Here is a 22,131-nt window from a genome sequence, read left to right as displayed (position 1 = left end):
TCTTTAACTCCAGTTCCAGGTAATCTAGTGTCCTATGATGACCTCCAGTACCAGGCACACAAATGGCACACACAGCAAGACTCATACACATAAATTAGTCTTTGAATTTTCTTTTCAAAGAAAAGACAATGAAAAACCTCACCAGACTATATGTCTTACATTGGAACTCATCATCTTCCTGCTGTAACCTCTTAGGGATACAAACATTTACCACCAAGTCCAGTTTAAGAATACAATTGAAACTTTCCCTTAGTTCCAGAGCAATGGTTACTATGCCTCAAGGTGCATCAAATTACCTGGAAAAAGAAATCTTTCTGTTTTGTTTTGATGATTTTGTGAGATAGGGTCTCAAGTAGCTGAAGTAGCCTTGAACTGGCATGGAGCTGAATATGACCTGAACTTCAGGTCCTCCTAGGTCTACTTCATCAAGGACACAGATTATAGGCATTTGCTCCATACTTGACAGAAATTGATTTTTGTTTTTCTGAGATGTTTTCCTTGTAGCCCTGGCTGTCCTGAAACATGCTGTGTAAATCAGACTGGCCTCAAACTCAAGAGATCCTCTTGCCTCTGCCTCCCAAGTGCTGGGATTAAAGGTGTTTGTCACTACCACCTGGCAACAGAAGGTTTTAAAACTCAGTTTTGTTGAGTTATAACCTCAGAATTTCAGACTTAAAATCTGAAGTGAAGGGGCTGGAGAGATGGCTCAGAGGTTAAGAGCACTGGCTGTTCTTCCAGAGGTCCTGAGTTCAATCCCCAGCAACAAAACACCATCTATGCATACCATCTATAATGAGATCTGGTGCCCTATTGTGGCATACAGACATACATGCAGACAGCACTGACTTTTTAAATATAATCTTTTTAAAAAATCTGAAGTGAGCCATGAGTAACACATGAGAGAGAGAGAGAGAGAGAGAGAGAGAGAGAGAGAGAGAGAGAGAGAGAGTCAGGGCATCACTTCAGGTGTTGACTTTCATCTTCCACCATAAGTAAGTCAGGGTCTCTTCTGTTGTTCACTCATGTGTATGCTGGCTTAGCTGGCCTGAGTTTCCAGCACTTCTGTCCCCATCCCCATTTCATGGTACATACTACAGATGCAGTTACAGTGCTCGGTTTTTATGTGGCTTCTTGAGTTTGGAACTCAGGTTCTCATGTTCATGCAGCAAATGTTTTACTCATTTGACCCATCTCCTAAGACAGTAGTTTTAAATTGTTTGTAGTGCTGGAGCTCAAACTCAAGGTTCTTGTGACTGCTGGGCAAGCCATCTACCACACACCACAGTCTTCGCCCTTAAGGGAGCCTCATCCATGACTCTTCTCCTTATGTAGATCTTCTTGGAAGAGACTGGGTTCACAATCACACTTCTCCTATGTTTACTTTCCCATTCCAGTTAAGATCAATGGAAGAAAATACAAAGAAAGAGGGCAAGCAACGATCTCAAAAAGCCATGTCTGGTCAGAGAACTAACTGTTTGGTTTATGGTAAGATGTGGGAGACCTGGAAGAAAACTATATGAACTCTCTGAAGCTATGCAAATACCTCTGCTAATCATCCAGCACCCAGCCAGCAGCTCACTGACACCAAGCTAGTATTCAGGGTTAGCATTTCATCAGTATGACAGCCTATTGGCTTGTAGATGGTCTGGAGGCTTTTGTTTGATGGGTTTTGTTTGCTTTTTATTTGTTTGTTTTTGAGACAGGGTCAAGTGTAGCCCATGCCTGCCTTAAACTCACAGAGATCCTCCTGCATCTACCTCCTTAGTGCTGGGACTACAGGTGTTTGAACCATGCCTGACTATCCCCAGTGTTTGCAGACACTTTTTTACGATCCTGTCGTTGGTGACAGAGATGACTATGTTCAGGGTGTCCAGTGTCTTCCAGTGACTTCACTGCCACTGTCATGGCCACTATTGTGGGTTCACATCCTTCTTCACCAGGAGGGCAATCTGCTCCAAAAGCTGCCGCTCCCCTTCCTGGGCTTTGTTCTGGCTTCGCCATCTCAGCAGCTCAGCCTGGTGGTCCTGGTGGTGCATAGGACAGTAGCTCTGTGGTTCACACAGCTCCTGAAAGGTAGGAGACAAGGTCAAGGACTCCTTGGACTCCTGAGCTCTGCCTACTAAGGAGTGGCTGAGGAACAGCAGTTTCTTCTTAGGATGTTTATAGTCCCTGGAGGCTGCATGCTAAAGCTGGCTCCTCTGAGTCTGAGCCCCTACTCCACTCCTCCCTCCACTCCCCCCTTCCTGCTGCCTTGTCCCTTTACCGTATATTCTGGAAAGAAGTCTCTGTAGCCCCCTTTGAGGATATACAGCTCTGGGTAGTACAATGCTGGATACTGGTTCAGAGCTCTGTCTTTTTCTCTCAGAGAACGGCACCTTTAGAGAAAATCCAGAGATGGGTGGGGTGACAGCAGCCCATGGGTGTCCTGGGGTGGGGACAGACCACGACTAACTTCCCATAAGAACCTTTAGGACTGGGATGTAGCTGGGGGTAAAGTATTGTCAAGTATACAGAAGACAGAGTTAATCCCTAGCTACCACCCCCAACACACAAAAGTTTGCTAACCAAGGTCCAGATAACATTCTCTTTTCCCTTTCCTCCACTGAAGCTTCATTCCCAAATCTCTTCTTCGTGTGTGTGTGTGTGTGTGTGTGTGTGTGTGTGTGTGTGTGTGTGTGTGTGTGTGTGTATTTACATGGTTTTTTGTTTGTGTTTTGTTTTTGAGACAGGGTCCCACCATATAGCCCAGGTTGGCCTCAAATTTACAGAGATCTGCCTGCCTCTGCCTCCCAAGTGTTGGGATTATAGGCCTGCACCACCATATCTGGCTCTTTTTTTAAGACAGACTCTCTAGCCCAGGCTGATCTAGAACCCAGGATGAGCTTAAACTTCTGACCCCCACATTTCTGTGCTGGGATTATATACAATCATGCCCAGTTTTATGCAACACTGGGGACCAAACCCAAGGACATACATTCTAGGCACACACTCTTCCAGCTGAGTTACATCTCCAGTGCTCAATTCTTTCCTTTAGTGCTCAAACTTTTGAATCTGGAAACACCCTACTGCAGTAGCCCTAAGGCATGAAGGCTATTGTAGCCCCACTGCTGGCAGTGGGAGGTTATTGCACGGCTTGTTCACATATTGGTGGATCAGAAAGCAGGTATGGGACAGGAAATAGGGCTGGACTATAACCCTCAAGGCCCACCCCCATGGCCTATGTGCACTAGCCAAGATCCAGGTCTCAAAATCTCTACACCATCAAACTGCAGTGGAAGGTGCTCATTCAGGTTAATTCTGTCTACATTGGTCTGTCAAGTCTCATTCAAGATCCATTACCATCACCGACCACAGACACTCACATTCGGGGGCCTCTCTCTGAGGAGAATTCACAGAGGAACACAATGATGATTCTTTTCTGGATGTCCAGAGAGACAATAGGCTTCTTCAGAAAGAACTCATGCAGTTCCTTCTGGCTATACAGGTTTAAGGCTCCCTGTAGAAAAAGGATGTCAGCAAGTTTTCCCTCAAGGGCTTGTGTACAGTCAAAATATTCAGGAATGTCTGGGATACTATTCTGGGATATTTAGGCCAGAAAACTAGGCAAGAAGGAATTCCAGGGCAAGAGCCTAAGCCTTTCTCTATTATATACTCTAGGGCTTGGCATAGTTTGGTATGTGGCTGCACCACACATGTTCACAGAACTGAACCACCGGAGCACAGGTTAAACGGAGAACTGTTTGTGAAGATTAGATGCTTCCTGGTTCTTGGGATGTTTTTACTTGGAGGCTCCCATACAAAAGGAGGAGATTGCCAAAGAAGGAAAGGGCTCCCTCAAGGTACAGACTTAAAGCAGAAATAAGGACTTCCTCTGATGTGATCCGAATGTATAATCTCTGTCCTACTGCTAGATTTCACAGGACTCTTTGCCCATATAAACCCAAATCTCCGCCTCTCTCTTGATAGTGTTCACAGTATAACCTCACCAGGATGTGTCCGCCCAGGTACTCATATGGATAGCGGCAATCAATGATGTAAAACTTCTCAATCAGATCCTGGAACTTTCCAGACAGTAAAGCAGCCACCTGTACAGAAAGAGATGACTGAATATGCTGTTCACCGTCACTCTGAGAGAGAGGAGCCACACAATGTCTTTTTGCATATTCCCATTAGTCACCCCAGACTGCACTGTATGCACAACCTCCAGATTTAGCCTGTATTTGCAACATGCCAATGGTTAAGCCCAATCCCACAAATGAGTAGAAATGCCTGGATAGAGGACCCAAATGACTGACATTGAGGCTATCTGAGGCAAGCATGGCCACAGTCAGCCTTTCAGGAGACATCAGTAGCAAAGGTAGTAGCTAGAGAACCCAGAAGAGAACCCAGAGAAGACGTGGGAAACAGTTCCCCATTCACTGAGTTTTTCAGAAATCAGGTGAGATTTGTATCTAAAGGAGAAAACTTAAAACTACTTCTAGAAGCACAAATCAGTTCAGTTGATATGATATGCCCAGTTACCATCTCCAGAAATTTGCTTACTGTGTCTGGGGTGACGTACTTCAAATCTTGGTGTTTCCCTGACACCGTTGGCAGCGCACACAACTAGAAAGACCCAAGAACTGAAATTAGAGCAAGAATTCCCAATCCAAGACTCAATCAAGGATTTTTGTGGTGTCTTTCTAAGTAAGTCTTTTTTTGTTTTTGTTTTTGAGACAGGGTTTCCTTGTGTAGATGTGTCCTGGAACTCACTTTGTAGACCAGGCTGGCCCTAACTCAGAGATCCCCTCCCCCACACACCTCTGCCTCTAGGATTAAAGGTATGCAACACAACATCTTGCTTCCAAGTGATATTAGAAAACAAAACAAAGCCGGGCATTGGTGGCACACGCCTTTAGTCCCAGCACTCAGGAGGCAGAGGCAGGCGGATCTCTGTGAGTGCCATACCAGCCTGGTCTACAAGAGCAAGTTCTGGGACAGCCTCCAAAGCCAGAGAAACCCTGTCTCAAAAAACAAAACAAAACAAAAACAAACAAAAAAACCACACACAACAAAACAAACACAGCAATTCTGTTTCTAAGAACTGATCCCTAGGAACTTATCAAGGATGCATACAAAATTTTATGTTTCTCCACAAATATGCCTATTTTATTCATAAGGAAAATTATAAAACTAAATATCCCACAAGAAAGAAATCATGAGTAGCCAAAGAATTAACTAATGAATAGCTACTGAAAATGGTAAAATACGGGTCTGGAGACATTGCTCTTGCAAGGAACCAAGGTTTATTTCCCAGCACCCACATTATGGCTCACTTGCCCATACATATATTCAGGCAAAGCATATCAAAAACGCAAAATAAAAATAAATAATTCTTTTATTGTTGTTGTTGTTGACAATAAAATGGGGGCTGGGGGGATAGCTCAGTTGGCAATATCATACATGTATAAGGACCTGCATTGATCATAGCATCCACAAAAAAAGAAAGTCAAGATGGTATGTGTTTGCAATCCCAAAACTAGCAAGGCAGAGGCACAAGGATCCTTGGGGCTTGCTGGCCAGCCAGTCTAGACTCATCTGTAAGCACCAGGTGCCAGTGAGAGACCTGATCTTAAAAAACATGCTGACAGCTCCCAAGGAACACCACTAAAGGTTGACCTATGGCTTCCACATGAATGCACACACTAAAGCACACACAGTAACCCCTACACACCCAAAACCAAAAGATTAAATGCCCAACATCTGTAATCCTAGCACTTGGGAGACTGAAGCAGAAGGATCCTGAGCTATGAGATGGGATGGGATGTATGTATGTATGTATGCATGCATGCATGTTTTTTAGGCAGGATTTCTCTGTGTAACAGCCCTGGCCATCCTGGAACTCATTTTGTAGACCAAGCCGGCCTTGAACTCACAGAGATACACCCGACTCTGCTTCCTGAGTGCTGGGATTAAAGGCATGTGCCACCACTGCTGGCTATATGAGATGCTATCTTAAGAAACAAAAACATCCCTGTTTTGAAAAAACAATCCAAAAACATATAGCCGGGCAGTAGTGGAGCATGGGCCTTTAATCCTGGCACTCAGGAAGCAGAGTCGGGTGGATCTCTATGAGTTTGAGGCCAGCCTGGTTACATAGTGAGCTCCAGGACAGCCAGGACTACTGCACAAAGAAATCCTGTCTAGAAAAAAACAAAAACATAGGACCAGAGAGAGGGCAGTGGGTAAAGGCAATTGCCACCAAGCTTGAAAACCTGAGTTAACCCCAGGACCTACATAGTGGAAGGAGAAAACCAACTCCCATAAGTTGTCCTCTGGAATTATGATATGAATACATAAACATTCTTATGCACACATATGCTTGCTCTAAAAGAGTAAATGTATTAACAATAAAAATAAAAAAACAAAGACAAATGATGAAATAACTGTTTACTATTGAAAAGATTGGTTGTCTGAGGTCTGAACCCAGGGCCTTACACATGCTAAGCACATATTCTATCACTGAGTTACCTCCCCAGCCCTCACTGAAAACTGTCCACTATTGCTCATAAATAGGATCTCACTACACAGCCCAGACTCACTATCCTGCCTCAGAAAAGATGTACTTGGCTGGGCAGTGGTGGCACACACCTTTCCTCCAGCACTCAGCAGGCAGAGACAGGCAGATCTCTGTCAGTTTGAGACCAGCCTGGTCTACAGAGCGAGTTCCAGGATAGGCTCCAAAGCCTTAGAGAAACCCTGTTTCTAAAAACCAAAAAAAAAAAAAAAAAAAAAAAAAAAAGTTTCATACACGTACCAGGGTTCTGGATTTTCCTAGATAAACAATTTTTTTTAAAGATTTTTATTTATTTATTATGCATACAACATTCTGCTTCCATGTATATCTGCACACCAGAAGAGGGCACCAGATCTCATAACGGATGGTTGTGAGCCACCATGTGGTTGCTGGGAATTGAACTCAGGACCTCTGGAAGAGCAGCCAGTGCTCTTAACCTCTGAGCCATCTCTCCAGCCGGATAATCAATTCTTATTAGATGGACTTAGAGTTGAGGTTTACTCTACCTTCAAGTCAACAAAGAGCATTTAGTGAGGATGTATGGTTTTATCTAGCATTCTAGCATCCTCTGCAAGCAGAGATTAAAATTCAAAATGACTCTGCCAGGTGTTGGTGGCTCACGCCTTTGATCCCAGTACACTCTCTCTCTCTGTCTCTCTCTGTCTCTCTGTCTCTCTGTCTCTCTCTCTCTCTCTCTCTCTCTCTCTCTCTCTCTCTCTCGCGCACACACACACACACACACACACACAGAGGCACACATGTATATTCACAGGCAAGTGTATGCACACCCCTACACACACACATAGGTAGTAAAGGCAAACATAACTAAACTCACCTTGGAGAAATCACCAATAAGGTGCCCTTGGTCAGGCTCTTCCTCCATCTGAATGGCATTCATATCACAGAGAGAGACCATCTTCTTTAGACTTAAGCCCTGAAATGACAAAACTCTCACTTACCCCAATTCTCATGTTAAAGATTTAAAGACCAGGGCTGGCAACATAGCTCGGTAAATAAGGTACTTGTTGGAGCCTGGCAACCTAAGTTCAATTCCCAGAACCTATATAAATGTGGAAGGGGGAACCAACTCCAGAAAAATGTTCTCTAGCTAGGCAGTGGTGGTGTACACCTTTAATCCCAGAACTTGGAAGGCAGAGGAAGTTGGAGCTCTGTAAGTTCAAGGCCAGCCTGGTCTATAGAGCTAGTTTCCAGGACAGCCAGGATACACAAAGAAATCCTATCCCAAAAAACAAAACAAACAAACAAAAACTTCTTTGACCTCCATATGAATGTGCATGCCTCTACACACACACATACCCCTAAATACATATACATAAAAATCTAAGAAAAAGTTTTTGTTTTTGTTTTTTTAATAAAGCTTAAACTTTAATTTAAAACACAGTTTATTCAACATACAAGACTACTATTATATCCCAAGCACATGCAGTTGAGGTCTGGGCTGCTCTCAGGAATATCTAAATAGAGGCTGCCTGGGACTGGGAAGACACAGCCCTCAGTTTTTCCTCTCTCTTATGTACCAGAAACCAGAGTCTGAAACATGCTGAAATGTGTTGGTTTTCAACATCTGTCACCAGCAAGAGCAATCATAAACAGCACTGGCCGCCAACAAGAACCTGATCCAGTCTTCTCTCTTCACACCATTTGTTTCTTGCATCTTCTCCCTGGTACTTTAATTGTACTTCAGGCATGAAGTACAAATGCTCACAAAGCTGTTGTGCATCAGGGCTAAAACAGCAGAGCAACAGGAAGCCTTAAATGTGAACAAAAGAGCTAGTCTCCCAGGAGAGGTTAACTGTTAAAAATGTGGACCAGCTTTCTGAAGAAGCCACTCTTGAAAGCAACATGTGAAGCTAGGTAGGTCCGTGAAGGTCATTTTGGGAGGACATAACAGTAATGACAAAGGTCTTTAGCTAACTAAAGGGCTGGCCCTTACAAACTCATTTAAACAGGATCAACAGTGAAGGATTTTTTTTTTTTTTCATTTGTCCATGGTTTATTGAGACTACAGATTTTTCAATACCAATCCTTCACCATACATGATTTGAAAATATTTTTATCTGATTGTGATTATCTTCTTGCTTTTTGGTAAAACTTCTGATACTCAAATGCTTTTAAGTTTTCATGAAGGCTAATGATTTTGATGAAGGCTAATGATGAAGGCTATTGCAATTGATTTACAGGTCAATTACCAAACAATTCTTTTGTTGTGCTTCTGGTATTGAATCTTTTTTTTTAAGACCTTACATATTTAATACAGTGCATTACCCCTGTACAAATGGAAAAAAATTAAGTGCAACATTCCTAGACCAATATGGCTGTTAATTTTTGTACACTGCCAACTCAACATGGTAAACTGGGATACTTTTTTCCAAAGTTGACAGCACAGCTAAAGTTTCCAAAAATTCAAATTATATATATATATATATATATATATATATATATATTATATAAAAAGACCAATAATAGCAGTATGTTATGCATCAATAGCAGCAACAGCTTTTCCAGGTTCTGTAGTCATTTGAACAAAATTGTAGAGACATCAGCACACTCCATTAAAAAAAAAAAAAATCCCAGAAAACAGCACAGTTCTGTTACTCTCTCTCTTTTTTTTTTTTTTTTTTTTTTGGTTTTTCGAGATAGGGTTTCTCTGTGGCTTTGGAGGCTGTCCTGGAACTAGCTCTTGTAGACCAGGCTTCGAACTCACAGAGATTCGCCTGCCTCCGCCTCCCGAGTGCTGGGATTAAAGGCGTGCACCACCAAAGCTCGGCCAGTTCTGTTACTCTTGTGGTACCTGGCACCATTTTTTTTTTTTTTTTAATTAGCTTCTCAGTCATCATCTGGAAGGAAACCATTCTGAGCAACATCATTAAAAACAGCTCTGATCGGGAGGCAGAGGCAGGCGGATCTCTATGAGTTCGAGACCAGCCTGGTCTCCAGAGAGAGTGCCAGGATAGGCTCCAGAGCTACACAGAGAAACCCTGTCTCAAAAAACCAAAACAAACAAACAAACAAACAAACAAACAAAACAGCTCTGATAAAGCACGGTCACTACTATGTATCATAAAGCAGGTCCACATATGAGTGAGTACATATCATGTTTGTCTTTTTGTGATTGGGTTACCTCGCTCAGAATGGTTTCTTCAAGTTCTATCCATTTTCCTGCAAATTTCAAGATGCCATTGTTTTTTCTTCTGAGTAGTACTCCATTGTGTAAATGTACCACATTTTCTCTATCCATTCTTTGGTTGAGGGGCATCTAGGCTGCTTCCAGTTTCTGGCTATTACAAATAGTGCTGCTATGAACATGGCTGAACATATGTCCTTGTTATATGAATATGCTTCTTTTGGGTATATGGTTAAGAGTGGAATTGCTGGATCTTGTGGTAGACTCATTCCCATTTTCTTGAGGAGTCACCATACAGATTTCCAAAGTGGCTGTACAAGTTGGCACTCCCACCAGCAGTGGAGAAGTGTCCCCTTTCTCCACATCCTCTCCAGCATGAACTGTCATTGGTATTTTTTGATTTTAGCCATTCTGACAGGAGTAAGATGGTATCTCAGAGTTGTTTTGATTTGCATTTCCCTGATGGCTAAGGATGTTGAACACTTTCTTATGTGTCTTTCAGCCATTTTAGATTCCTCTATTGAGAATTGTCTATTTAGTTCTGTACCCCATTTTTTAATTGGATTGTTTGGTGTTTTGGAGACTAGCTTCTTGAGTTCTTTGTATATTTTGGAGATCAGCCCTCTGTCAGATGTGGGGTTGGTGAATATCTTTTCCCAGTCTGTGGGCTGTCGTTTTGTCTTGCTGACTATGTCCTTTGCCTTACAGAAGCTTCTCAGTTTCAGGAGGTCCCATTTATTAATTGTTGATCTCAGTGTCTGTGCTACTGGTGTTATGTTCAGGAAGCAGTCTCCTGTACTGATTAATTCAAGGGTATTTCCCCACTTTACTTTCTAGTAGGTTCAGTGTGGCTGGGTTTATGTTGAAGTCTTTGATCCATTTTGACTTAAGTTTTGTGCAGGGCAAAAGGCTAGGGTCTATCTGTAGTCTTCTACATGTTTGCATCCAGCACCGTTTGTTGAAGATGTTCTCTTTGTTCCATCCATCGTATAAATTTGGATTGTTTGTCAAAAATCAGGTGTTCGTAGGTGTGTGGGTTAATATCAGGGTTTTCAACTCTATTCCATTGGTCTACCTGTCTATTTTTGTGCCAATACCAAGCTGTTTTCAGGACTATAGCTCTGTAATAGAGCTTAAAGTTAGGGATGGTGATGCCTCCAGAAGTTCCTCTATTGTATAGGGTTGTTTTGGCTATCCTGGGTTAAGAAAAAGTTTTAAATAATTTTTTTAAAGATGTGGAGACTTTTGTGTATTACTGGTAGGAATATAAAATGATATACTGCCATAGGGTAGTTCCTAAAATTTAAGTATAAAATTGTTCTATTTGAATATATTATATAGATTGGGATAGAGTTCAATGGCCCAGTAGTTGCCTAACATTTGCTAGGCCCTGGGTTCAATTCCCAACACTGAAAACACTATCAAGACATTACATGGGCTTGGCATGTTGGCATACACTTTCGATTCCAGCATTTAAAATTCTAAGGCAGTAGGACAATAGTTTGAAGTCAATCAGGGCTATAGAGTAAGACTCTGCCTTAAAAACGAACAATAAACTACACACGCCTTTAATCCCAGCACTCGGGAGGCAGAGGCAAGTAGGTCTCAGTGAGTTCAAGGCCAGCGTGGTCTACAGAGAGAGTTCCAGGATAGCCAGGCTACACAGAGAAACCCTGTCTCAAAAATTGAAGAAGGAAAAAAAAAAAGAACAATAAAATAGTATCATAAGACACTACAGAAATATGTATACCCCCCATGCCAGGGATTGGACCCAGGATCTCCTGTACAATTATTATGAATCTTCTCTTTGTAAATGTGAGTGCTCTTGTGGGTGAAGGTCAGAGATCAACCCTGGGTATCATTTCTCAGTAGTCGTCCTTCTTGTTAAGTCTGGGACCTGCTGATTAGACAAGATTGGACAGCCTCCCTTGGTGGCCTCCCTAGCACTGGGATGTAAGTGTTACCACATCTGGCTCTTTATGTGGGTGCTGGAGCTGGAGCTGGAGCTCAGGTCCCCATGCTTACATAGAAAGCACTTAGCCACTGGAGCTATTTTTTTTTTAAGATGTATTATTTTTATTTTATGTGCGTTTTGTCTGGATGTAAGAATGTGTACCATGTATGTGCCTACTACTCATACAGAGGCCAGAAGTGCAAATCAAATTCCTTAAAACTGGAGTTACAGTAGTTGTGAACCACTAATTTGGGTGCTGGGAACCAAACCTGTGTCCTCTGGAAGAGCAGCCAGTGCTCTTAACCACCAAGCCATCTCTTCAGCCACAAACTGAACTATCCTCCTAAAGGAATCCTCTCTATCTTAGTTACAATTGTCCTCTACTGTAGTATATGACTTGGCACACATTATTATCATAATATTTATTGAATGCTGTTCCTTCTTTTATCAGTTATCATTGACAATAATAAAGTAGGGCTGAAGAAATGGCCCAGTGGTTAAGGCACTTGCTGTTCTTCCAGAGGACCACAGTTTGGTTCCTAACACTCTCATGCTGGCCCAACACAACTAGTAACTGGAGCTCCAGTGGATCTGACACAATCTTGTAGCTACACAGACACCTATACAAACATGTCTCTGCCCACACTCATTTCAAACAAATGAAGCTGATTCAGAAGTGCTAAACACCTCAGAAACTATTTCTATGATGTCAACACATACACACACACCTACAAGGCACAAGCAACTTCAGATTATCTCGTACTGATGGGGGAAGGACCTTGTAAGACACTTGTAAGATACTGCTATGTTATTCCAGCCATTGCTTTTGATAGTGATGCAAATTACTGACTATATTTCTCATCCAGTAATAGGATGATCTCCATGATGACATGACACTATCTGTCAGGTATCTTGAGTTTAAAGACTTTCTTTTTTAATTGAAAAAAAATCTTTGGACTCAAACCCTGGTCCTCTAGAAGAGCAGCCAGAGCTCTTAACTGCTGAGCCATTTCTCTACCTCACTACCAGAGTGTTTTAAGATCAGGTCTTACTATGTAATCAAGGTTGGCTTTTCACTCACAACCTCTCAAATTATACGTGTGTATCATGACTAAAACACTGGGGTTTTGTTTGTTTTTGTTTTCACAGCCCTAGTATAATAGGTATACAATGTTGTTTACTTAGAAACAAATGTAGAAGCTCAGGTCTGTCATTTGAGCACTTGGAAGGCTGAGGCAGGAGGATTTCAAGGAGTTCTACGCCAACCTGAGCTATACAGTGAATTCCAAACCAGCTTTGGCTACAAGAGAGTTCTAGGACAGCCTGGGCCTCATAGTAAAACCCTGTCTCAAACAAACAAACAAACAAACAAACAAAATGAAAAAGAAAATTTGGTAAGGTAGCACAAGTTTACACACCTATAATCTTAGTGTTCCGGGGACTAAGACAGGAGGATTGTTATTCAAAGCTACTCTAGCTAAACAGCAAGGTCAACAACCTGGACTATATCATGACACCCTGCTTTTTTCTTTTTTCTTTTTCTTTTCTTTCTTTTTTTCTTTTTTTTTTTTGGTTTTAAGAGACAGGGTTTCTCTGTGCAGCTTTGGAGGCTGCCCTGGAACTTGCTCTATAGACCAGGCTGGCCTCAAACTCTTAGAGATCTGCCCCCCTCTGCCTCCCGAGTGCTGGGATCAAAGGTGTATGCCACCACCTGGCTGAGACTGTGCCAAAAACCAAGGGCCACTGAGCTGACTCAGCTTTGTGAGGCCTGATGACCTGAGTTTGATGCCTGGACCCTCATGACAGGAGAGAACAAAACTTTTACAAGTTGTCCTCTGACACCACAGATATGCCATAAACACATATATACACATAAACATACAGACACATGCACACAACAAATGAAATGAAAACAAAAGAATGAAAAATGAAAAGTAACAGAACATTGCACCTTGGTATCTTGGTCTTCCAGGGAAAACTCCACTGAATCCTCTGAAAGCCCTTCTTGGTCTTCTAGCTTTAGATTCTTACTCAGTTTTGGAACTGTAGTAATGGGACTGCCCAGATACCTCATTTCATTTTCCATCAAGATTCCATTTTCCTGTCAATTATATCGACAAGATTAAAACCCAGTTAGGACTGAGTGTGAAAGCACACGTCTGTGATCCCACTAATCAAGAGCCTGATACAAAAGGATTAGTAGTCTGAGGCAAGCCTGAGCTACATACTCAAATTCTATCTCAATGAAAGAAAAAAATTAAAAATAACAAACAAGAAGCCCTTACTTCATTCACAACACTTGTATCATGTACAAAGACTGACTCAAAATATTCTAACAATATAAATGTAGGAATTAAAAGTATACAGCTCTCAGATGAAGTGACCTATAGTGGCAGAAACCTACAATATCAGGACTCAAGAGACTGAGGAGGAGGACAGCTTGAGTACAGGCAATCAAGGCAGGCCTGAGCAGCACATCGAAACCTCATTTCAAAAGAGAATAAAGAAACTAGCAACGTGCATCCTGGTGCAGGCTGTTATCCTAGCACCTAGATTGAGATAGCAGGATTGTTGCAGGTTTGAGGACACAGCCTGGACTCTCCAGCAACTTCCAGGCTAACCTGAACTACAGAGTGAGACTTTGTCTCAAAGCCCCAAAAAGAAAGGAAGAGAAAAGAAGGAACCCAAGGCCTAAGAAAAATTCTCACTCTACAGTTTAAACAACTAAAAAGATCAGAGGGCACATAGCTCCCTCTCGGCCTGCTTCGATTCAGCATCTCACCCAAGTCAGCTGAGGAAACGTCAACAGGCCAGAGTCCACAGCTTACTCTGTAGCCCATGATACTCCAGTCATCACTTGATGATATTCAATAACTCACCAGTAAAGAAGGGGGGGAAGCCAGAGGGTCTCCAGGCCTGTTTTGAAACGCTGGGGTCCTAGGTGCCTCCCACTCCAGTGTCTTTAGATGGGTGTTCATCTACATAAGGAAAAATGGCACTGGCTGGAGGACGAGAATTAGTAATAATGCCCGCCAATAGCATAACATCTGATCAAACCATGCATAGCTCTCATGAAACGCATACACATAATCATTAAACGTGTATCTGAAGATAGATAATGCTTTGGATATCATGTCTGACACACAGATTTGCTTTGGAGGATACAAATTTTATCATCATAAGCAAAAGGATAGAGACGAAAGTTTGCTTGGGAAGATATGTTTGCGTATATATGTATACTACATATGCACGTAGTGCCTACACTTACAAACACATGATGATTTCAAAACAGTTATTTACATGATGGTAACAGCAATTTGTATATTTAAACTGATCAACTGAACATAACTGATAACCTGCTACAGTACTAGGTTTTTGTCCTAAGGTTGGTTAAACCTTAGGTAGAAAAACAGGGTTTTTTTGTTGTTATAATGATGGAATTTGCTTGGCTAGCATACTGAAGTATAAACAACTGTAGGTTTCATGACATTAAGCAATTGTTCATTTAAAGAAATAAAATTAATATATCTAGGTTTCCATTAAATACTTACGTTTTCTTTATTTGCAGATAAGCCACGCACTGCATCTTTCTTTCTGTGGCCATGGTCCAAAGCATTTGGAGTACTACAGAGAAGCTGCACCTAAAAGACATTGTCTACTGAAGGCATCCAATATCCATTATCTATACCGCCAGCTGGGAACCCTGTCTCCCACCTGAGAAACAAACCCACAGTCAAACAAACCATAGGGAGAGTCTCACCTGGGCCTGGTGACATATGCCTCAAGTCTCAGCACTCAACAGTGCTCCAGCCCAGCTAGCCAAGCATGGTGAGACCCTCTGTTAAAGGGAAGGAAGAAAGGTAGGCAGGTGGGTAGGTTGGTCTACCTACTGGGATGCCTTTCATTGGGTCCTGGTGATGATTCCTGTAGAGTAAAACAAAGACAAACCAACTAGTCAGGTAATCCCCAAACAGTTTGGTTCTTCAGTGCTTAGGAGCACCCCAGTTCTTCCTTTCTCCTATTCAAGGAGCACTAGTTTTTGTTTATTTATCTCTTTCAACAACAATATGCAGGGTATTAAGTTCACCAGCAAAACCAGACAGGATAAATAGGTACCAAAGGGAGTTTGCCTTACATCTCTTATTCCTGTTCTGGTGCTAAGGATGGAACCAAGGGCCTTGTATAAACTAGGCATTCAACCAGTATACACCTGCCACTCCTGTCTCACATCTTACACAGGAACAATCTATGACTTAGTACTGTTCTAACACTGATGACAGGAGGCTCTTTTTAATGATTGAATTTCTACCTTTCCTCCATTTCCACCCAGAATATACAACACAGGCTATTTACAGTAACCCAAAGCCAGGCCTGTGGTCTACCACTATACTATAGAACCAGCATTCAGGAGGCCGAAGTAGGAGTTCAAGGTCATACTTGGACTACAATGAGACCCTGCCTCCAAGAAAAAAATATAAAAGAGAAAAATCAGTCCAGGTGGTGGTGTCACAATCCTTTAATCCCAGCACTCTGGAGCATGTTCTGAAGAGTACCAGGACAAGCCAGGGCTATACAGAGAAACCCTGTCTTGAAGAAAAAAAAAGAAAGAAAGAAAGAAAGAAAGAAAGAAAGAAAGAAAGAAAAGAAAAATCAGTTCAAAGACAACATGAACAATGCAAGTGAATTTTTACACATGTTCCTAAAAACTGCCATAGAAAGCTTTTAATAAGTTTTGATTTTTTTTTTTTTCTGGTTTTCCTAGACAGGGTTTCTCTGTATTGCTTTGGAGGCTGTCCTGGAACTGCTCTGTAGACTAGGCTGACCTTGAACTCACAGAGATCCATCTGCCTCTGTCTCCCAAATACTGGGATTAAAGGCCTGCACCACCACCACCACCACCTAGTATCAATTTTGAAAGGGTTGAATTGAAATCAGTTTTTATTCCATGTACACTCCCAGCTAAATATTTTAGGATCTCCAAGAAATACTTCATCATAGTTATAACAATAAACATAAAATGCTTGGTATTTGCTAGATACATATTTTGTTTTGTTCTTTTTCTTTCTTTTTTTGGGGGGGTGGGGGGAAGTAAGAGATGGGAGATGGTGTCTCACACAGCCCAGGCTGGCCTTGAACTCACAATCATCTTGCCTTGACGGCTTGAGTTCTGGAATTACAAATGTAAACCATATTACCTGGCTATGATTAGTGTTTGTTTTTATTGTTGATTTGAGTGGTGTTTTGTTTGTTTGAGACAGTGTCTCAGGTGGCCCAGCCTTCTCACTTTTAATCTTTTCAATAGCTGTTTACAGAGCACCACTGTTATCGCATGTTATAAAGAAAGAAAGTTCGATCCAATGGGTTAAGAAATTGGGTCACACCCAGCTGTTGAAGTAGTAAAGCACCAGAACCTAGACAATCTTATCCCTGAACCTGTATCCTGAGCCACTAAAATACGGCACCTCTCACGTGTAAGAAGAAGCCCTGGCATGAGTGCAGTATACCATTTCCCTTCACGTAAAAACAAGATATTTCTGTGTATGCTGGTTTAAAATAGCCTGCATTTCACAATGCTATTTAGAACTAGAAAACTTAAAAGCTGTCAAGTGAGAATCTAGGCCTCCAAGCCCACTAATATCCCAAGTGAAGTACTTCACAGTCTGCAGAGTCCACATAGGACAACCTGTGGTTGATGAGGGAAGGCTCAGGCATGCAGACTATTTAACAGCAGAACTTACTTCTCAGCTAACTGTACATCCTGAGGTCCTGAGGAATCCAAGGAACCTGCAATCAGTTATGAAGAATAATGTGCTGAGCATGCAGCTTACTTGGCAGTTTTTGCCTAACGTGCACAAAGTCCTAGGTTCAATCCTCAGCACAGCATAAAAGCATGGTGAGCACCGGGCGTTGGTGGCGCACACCTTTAATCCCAGAACTCGGGAGGCAGAGGCAGGCGGATCTCTGTGAGTTCGAGACCAGCCTGGTCTACAAGAGCTAGTTCCAGGACAGCCTCCAAAGCCACAGAAACCCTGTCTCGAAAAAACAAAAACAAAAACAAAACAAACAGAAAAACCACACACACACAAAAGTGCCTGTAATTCCAGCACTTAGGAGGTAAAATCAGGTAAATCAGAAGTTCAAAGGCTACAAAGTGGGTTTGAGGCCAGCCTGAGCTACATGAAACTATCTTGAGCCAACATCTTCTCCCCTCCCTAAGAAAACAAACAGAGGGACTGGAGAGATGGCTCAGCAGTTAAGAGCACTGACTGTTCTTCCAGAGGTCCTGAGTTCAATTCCCAGCAACCATATGGTGGCTCACAATCATCTTGAATGAGATCTGGTGCCCTCTGCTGGCACGTAGGCAGGAGACTGTATACATACTAAAAAATAAATAAAATCTTAAAAAAAAAAAAAAAAGAAAGAAAGAAAGAAAGAAAAGAAAGAAAACAAACAGAAAAGGAAGTGGCTACTCGGGAATCTCAACTTAAAGCAAATATTAGAATGGTCTACTAGCAAAACTTTTTTTAGACTCAGAAACACACACACACTCGGAGAGAGAGAGCCCAATTAGTTGACAAAGTATTTCAAAGTGTTCGGAGGGTACTGGGGATTGAATGAAGGGTCTTGTAGAACAAAGTATTTCTTTAGGCCAATTTCTTTGCTTCTACTGAGATCTGAGACTAAATTGAGATATAAAAAAATATTTACTGTACTTTCATCTCCACCATTAATCAATCAGTCAACAAAATACATTCCTTCCTTGAAGAACTTTTTCTTTCTTCCTTTCTTTCTTTCTTTCTTTTTTTTTTTTTGGTTTTTCCGAGACAGGGTTTCTCTGTGGTTTTGGAGGCTGTCCTGGAACTAGCTCTTGTAGACCAGGCTGATGTGGAACTCACAGAGATCCGCCTGCCTCTGCCTCCCAAGTGCTGGGACTAAAGTCATGCGCCACCACCGCCCAGTGAAGAACTTTTTCTAATACATAACAATTTTTTTTTTTTAAGTTTGTTTGAGACAGGGTTTCTCTGTGTAGCTCTGGCTGTCCTGGAGCTCACTCTGTAGACCAGGCACTACCACCATCCAGCTACATAGCAATTTCTATTACTGTTATTTTCTCTTTCCATTTATCGTTCAACTAAAAAATTAACTAACCTCAAAATTTTAGGCAAATGTTTTCTCTCAGGATTTTGGGATGTAGTAGCGCTGGCTGGCCTCAGCCCTCCAAGTGCTAGGCTTACATAAGCTAATACACCTGATTTTTTAACCTATTTTCACCATCTTCAATTTTTATCCTATTACCTTGTCCTTTCCTCCTTCCTTATATTTGTAAGTCTTAGTGTTTAAAGACGGAACCACCTCTTCAGCCTAAGAGATGGCTAGCAGTTAAGTGTACTTGCTATTCTTCCAAAGGATCCAGGTTCCTTTCCGAGCATCCATATGGTAACTCATAACAGTCAGTAATCCCAGTTCCAGGGGATCCAACTCGCAACTATACTCTGATCTCTGAGGATACCAGGCATGCATGTGGTACACATACATGTAAGCAAAAATATTTATACACATAAAAGTTTAATAAAAATCTTAAAGTTAGTTTTCTCTTTAAAGACTGTCCCCCTACCTGTTTCATCAAAGTCAGCAGAAGTGGTAAGATGAGAAGCAGACATCTCTCCATTGCTAAGATTTGAAAGATCAAGGCAACGTTTTGGGGTTCCTCTGTTGAGACATAAAAATATATCAAGATTTCCATTAGGGAGTACTATCCTAAAAAAGGTAGAGATCATGTCTTCACTCTCAATTACTACCACAAAGATCTAAACAACATCCAAATAAATCTGCTATTTGGAAATAGCTCAGATTGGGCTGAGAAAAGCAATCCCCTACTTTTTTCTCTATTACAGTAATGTAATCCCAGCACCAGGGAGGCAGACACAGGTGGATCTCTGTCAAGGTCAGCCTGGTCTTCAGAGTGAGTTCCAGGACAGCCAGGGCTGTTACACAAAAAAAACCTGGTCTTGAACAAGCAAAAAAACAAAAAACAAAATCAAAACAAAAACAAAAATGTGAGACTAATTTTCTTCTCACCAACATATGGAGATGGGATTTATTTAATGAGAATCTAAAGGGATCTTTTTATAATTTTTACCACATTTTTTTGTATGAGCACATACTTGTGTGAAGACAACTCCAGGAGACAGGGGCTCTAACCTGGGCCCATCATGCTGAGCCATCTCACCTGCCCAGTAAATAGGATCTTGACCTCACATTCTCTACCCCGTTCACCCTGAACACAAATTCAATTTCTCCTCGGAATCTCTACTATTCCTCAAATCCTGTTTGCTACGAGGTGTAAAGACAATATGACTAGACTCTAAAGTACAACACTAAAACTGATACAATTAAAGTGACCAACTCATAAAACATAATAATAGAATTTTCAGAGTTCTTCATAGACATCACATTGATTCTGGCATGACAGGAAAAGATTATTCCTGTTAAGATAGAAAATGATTTTTCTTATTATTATTTGTTTGTTTGCAATAAGGCCTCACTCTGGAGCCCACTAGTTGTCTTGAAATTTACTAGTAGCCCAGGCTGAACCTGTGGTCATCCTGACTCAGCTTCCAGAAAGGTGAGATCAGAAACATCCTCCACCAAGTCCCATTTAGAAAAAGACACTTACGGGGGGGCGGGGGGGCCCTAAAGAGATGGCTCAGAGGTTAAGCGCACTGACTGCTCTTCCAGAGGTCCTGAGTTCAATTACCAGCAACTACACAGTGGCTCACAACCACAATTCAATCTGGTGCCCTCTTCTGGCATAAGGTAGAACAATGTATATGAAATAAATAAATCTTTAAAAAAAAAAAAAAAGACGTTTTTTATTGTTTGTTACATGGAAAGGAAGCCCAATGTGACTCAAAAGAGTCACACATTCAAGGTCATGGCTGAGACAAACCCTGAACCTCGAAACAGTATAATTCTGAAAACAAACCTGTTCATAAAACCAAAGACAAGGTATAAAACTAAAAGTTAATTTACCGGCTGGAGTGATGGCTCAATGGTTAAGAGTTTGCTGTTCCCCAGGGTTGGGGTTTGCCCACGCCCTTAATCCCAGTACTCCGGAGGCAGAGGTGAGAGGATCTCTGAGTTCAAGACCAGCCTGGTCTACAAGAGCTAATTCCAGGACATCCTCCAAAGCCACAGAGAAACCCTGTCTAGAAACAGCCCCCCCCCCCAAAAAAAAAAGCTTGCTGTTCTTCCAGAATACTGCAGTTAGGGCCCCAGCACCCACTTAAGGCAGAGTAACCACCTATAACTTCAGGCAGGTACAAAACTCTGACCCTCTGAGACCACCTATAATCACAAACACATACCCACGTTTGGAACACACACACACACGTCTACACATCATTAAAAAATAAATCTTTAAAAAAATAAATTTACCCAGACAAAATGCTTAGGTTTGTCGAGTCGAGAAGTTTGTCTCCTGGAGATTTGGGGAAATCTGGGAAAGAAGTGTTTCTTTCCAAAAGTAGGTTTAACATCTTCCTTTGATTGGACCTAAAACTGGGTGCTGAAACAAAACTTCCCTCTTTTCTTGCAGATGGAAAGGGTCCTGTAGACATGACTTCGGAGTCTTCACGGAAGAAGAGGGGTGGCTATCTAGGAGAAAAACACTACAGATACTCAGCTTTCCCAACCTCTCCGCCCTTTCCAGTGCCTGCCTAGGCCCGGGTGGAGGAGCACCCCCCAAAAGGATCCCCAAAGGATCAAGTATAACACGCTGGAATGTCACACTGCTCAGGGCAAAAATTTACAGAGACCTGGCAAGCTCAGGCCTTCAAAGGAGGAACGGAGAGAAGACTGGCTTGATCCGGATCGTTCAGCTTCACACTCTTGGCCAGAAGAATTGGATCTACCTAACGCGATAAGGCTATTCGGACCTCCGGTCCCCGCAAGAACCCTGCAGGGACAATCGGGTGTCCGAGATTCCCGAACGGACACAGCTCTCGGCTTACCTTCAGTTTAGAGGCAGATTTGAATTTGGAGAAAGAAACTCCTGCAGAACTGGACGGAAGCGAAGACTCCAGCGAATGAGAAGGAATCTGAGGAAGAGAAGAGGGTCTTCGAGTTAAAATGGTATCTAGTTAGCTCGAGGTCCAGATTTGCTGCTTCTCTCCGGAATTGGCAGAAGGGCAAGACCAACAGCCATAGGCCTGACCATTCAAACCTTCCGCTCTCTCAACAGCCTATCACTGTCCTTATGCCAGTAGCGTCAGCCAATCAGCGTGCGAGACTAGGACCCTGCCCCCTTACCAATCGCTAGGGTCGTACCTGGTCGACTAGGCATCTCCGCCACACAGAGAGTCTGATGCTCATTGGCTCTCCCTCTGGCCAATCGTCACACCCTTCAAGTACTCAATTCCCCCAGCCCCAGCAACCCCGGGAGATTTGAATCGAGCCCCGCTAACGATGACGGTC

The 22,131-nt window shown here is 42.2% G+C and overlaps 1 protein-coding gene across 3 annotated transcripts; it reads right to left on the bottom strand.

Moving 5' to 3' along the window:
* Positions 1-842: 842 nt before the first annotated feature.
* On the bottom strand, positions 843-21,874 carry Cdc25c (cell division cycle 25C). 3 transcript variants are annotated; one of them, XM_027400728.2, is made up of 14 exons: positions 21,669-21,874; positions 21,094-21,312; positions 19,271-19,365; positions 17,394-17,439; positions 15,546-15,579; positions 15,207-15,296; positions 14,535-14,633; positions 13,607-13,756; positions 7,392-7,490; positions 4,543-4,605; positions 3,987-4,085; positions 3,363-3,496; positions 2,264-2,375; positions 843-2,066 (listed from the first exon to the last, which is right to left on the bottom strand). In XM_027400728.2, exons 2-14 carry the CDS (start codon positions 21,273-21,275, stop codon positions 1,911-1,913), a joined length of 1,359 nt encoding a protein of 452 aa, XP_027256529.1. In that variant the 5' UTR covers positions 21,276-21,312; positions 21,669-21,874; the 3' UTR covers positions 843-1,910. The 3 variants fall into 3 exon arrangements, with proteins under 3 accessions (XP_027256529.1, XP_027256530.1, XP_035296092.1); XM_027400729.2 differs by having other exon boundaries at positions 21,094-21,308; XM_035440201.1 differs by lacking the exon at positions 21,094-21,312.
* Positions 21,875-22,131: the final 257 nt, after the last annotated feature.

This window comes from Cricetulus griseus, chromosome 2, assembly GCF_003668045.3.
Source record: "Cricetulus griseus strain 17A/GY chromosome 2, alternate assembly CriGri-PICRH-1.0, whole genome shotgun sequence".
NCBI classification, from domain to species: domain Eukaryota; kingdom Metazoa; phylum Chordata; class Mammalia; order Rodentia; family Cricetidae; genus Cricetulus; species Cricetulus griseus.
The sequence above is the reverse complement of the archived record's forward strand: the minus strand, read 5'-3'. Positions and strand labels throughout refer to the sequence as shown.

Coding starts and splice junctions, on each gene's coding strand:
- Cdc25c (XM_027400728.2), bottom strand. CDS start 21,275: ATGTCTACAGGACCCTTTCCATCTGCAAGAAAAGAGGGAAGTTTTGTT. Junction 19,366..21,093: donor AACCTAAGCATTTTGTCTGG/GTAAATTTATTT, acceptor ATGTCTCAACAG/AGGAACCCCAAAACGTTGCC. Junction 14,634..15,206: donor TATCTGCAAATAAAGAAAAC/GTAAGTATTTAA, acceptor TTCCTTATGTAG/ATGAACACCCATCTAAAGAC.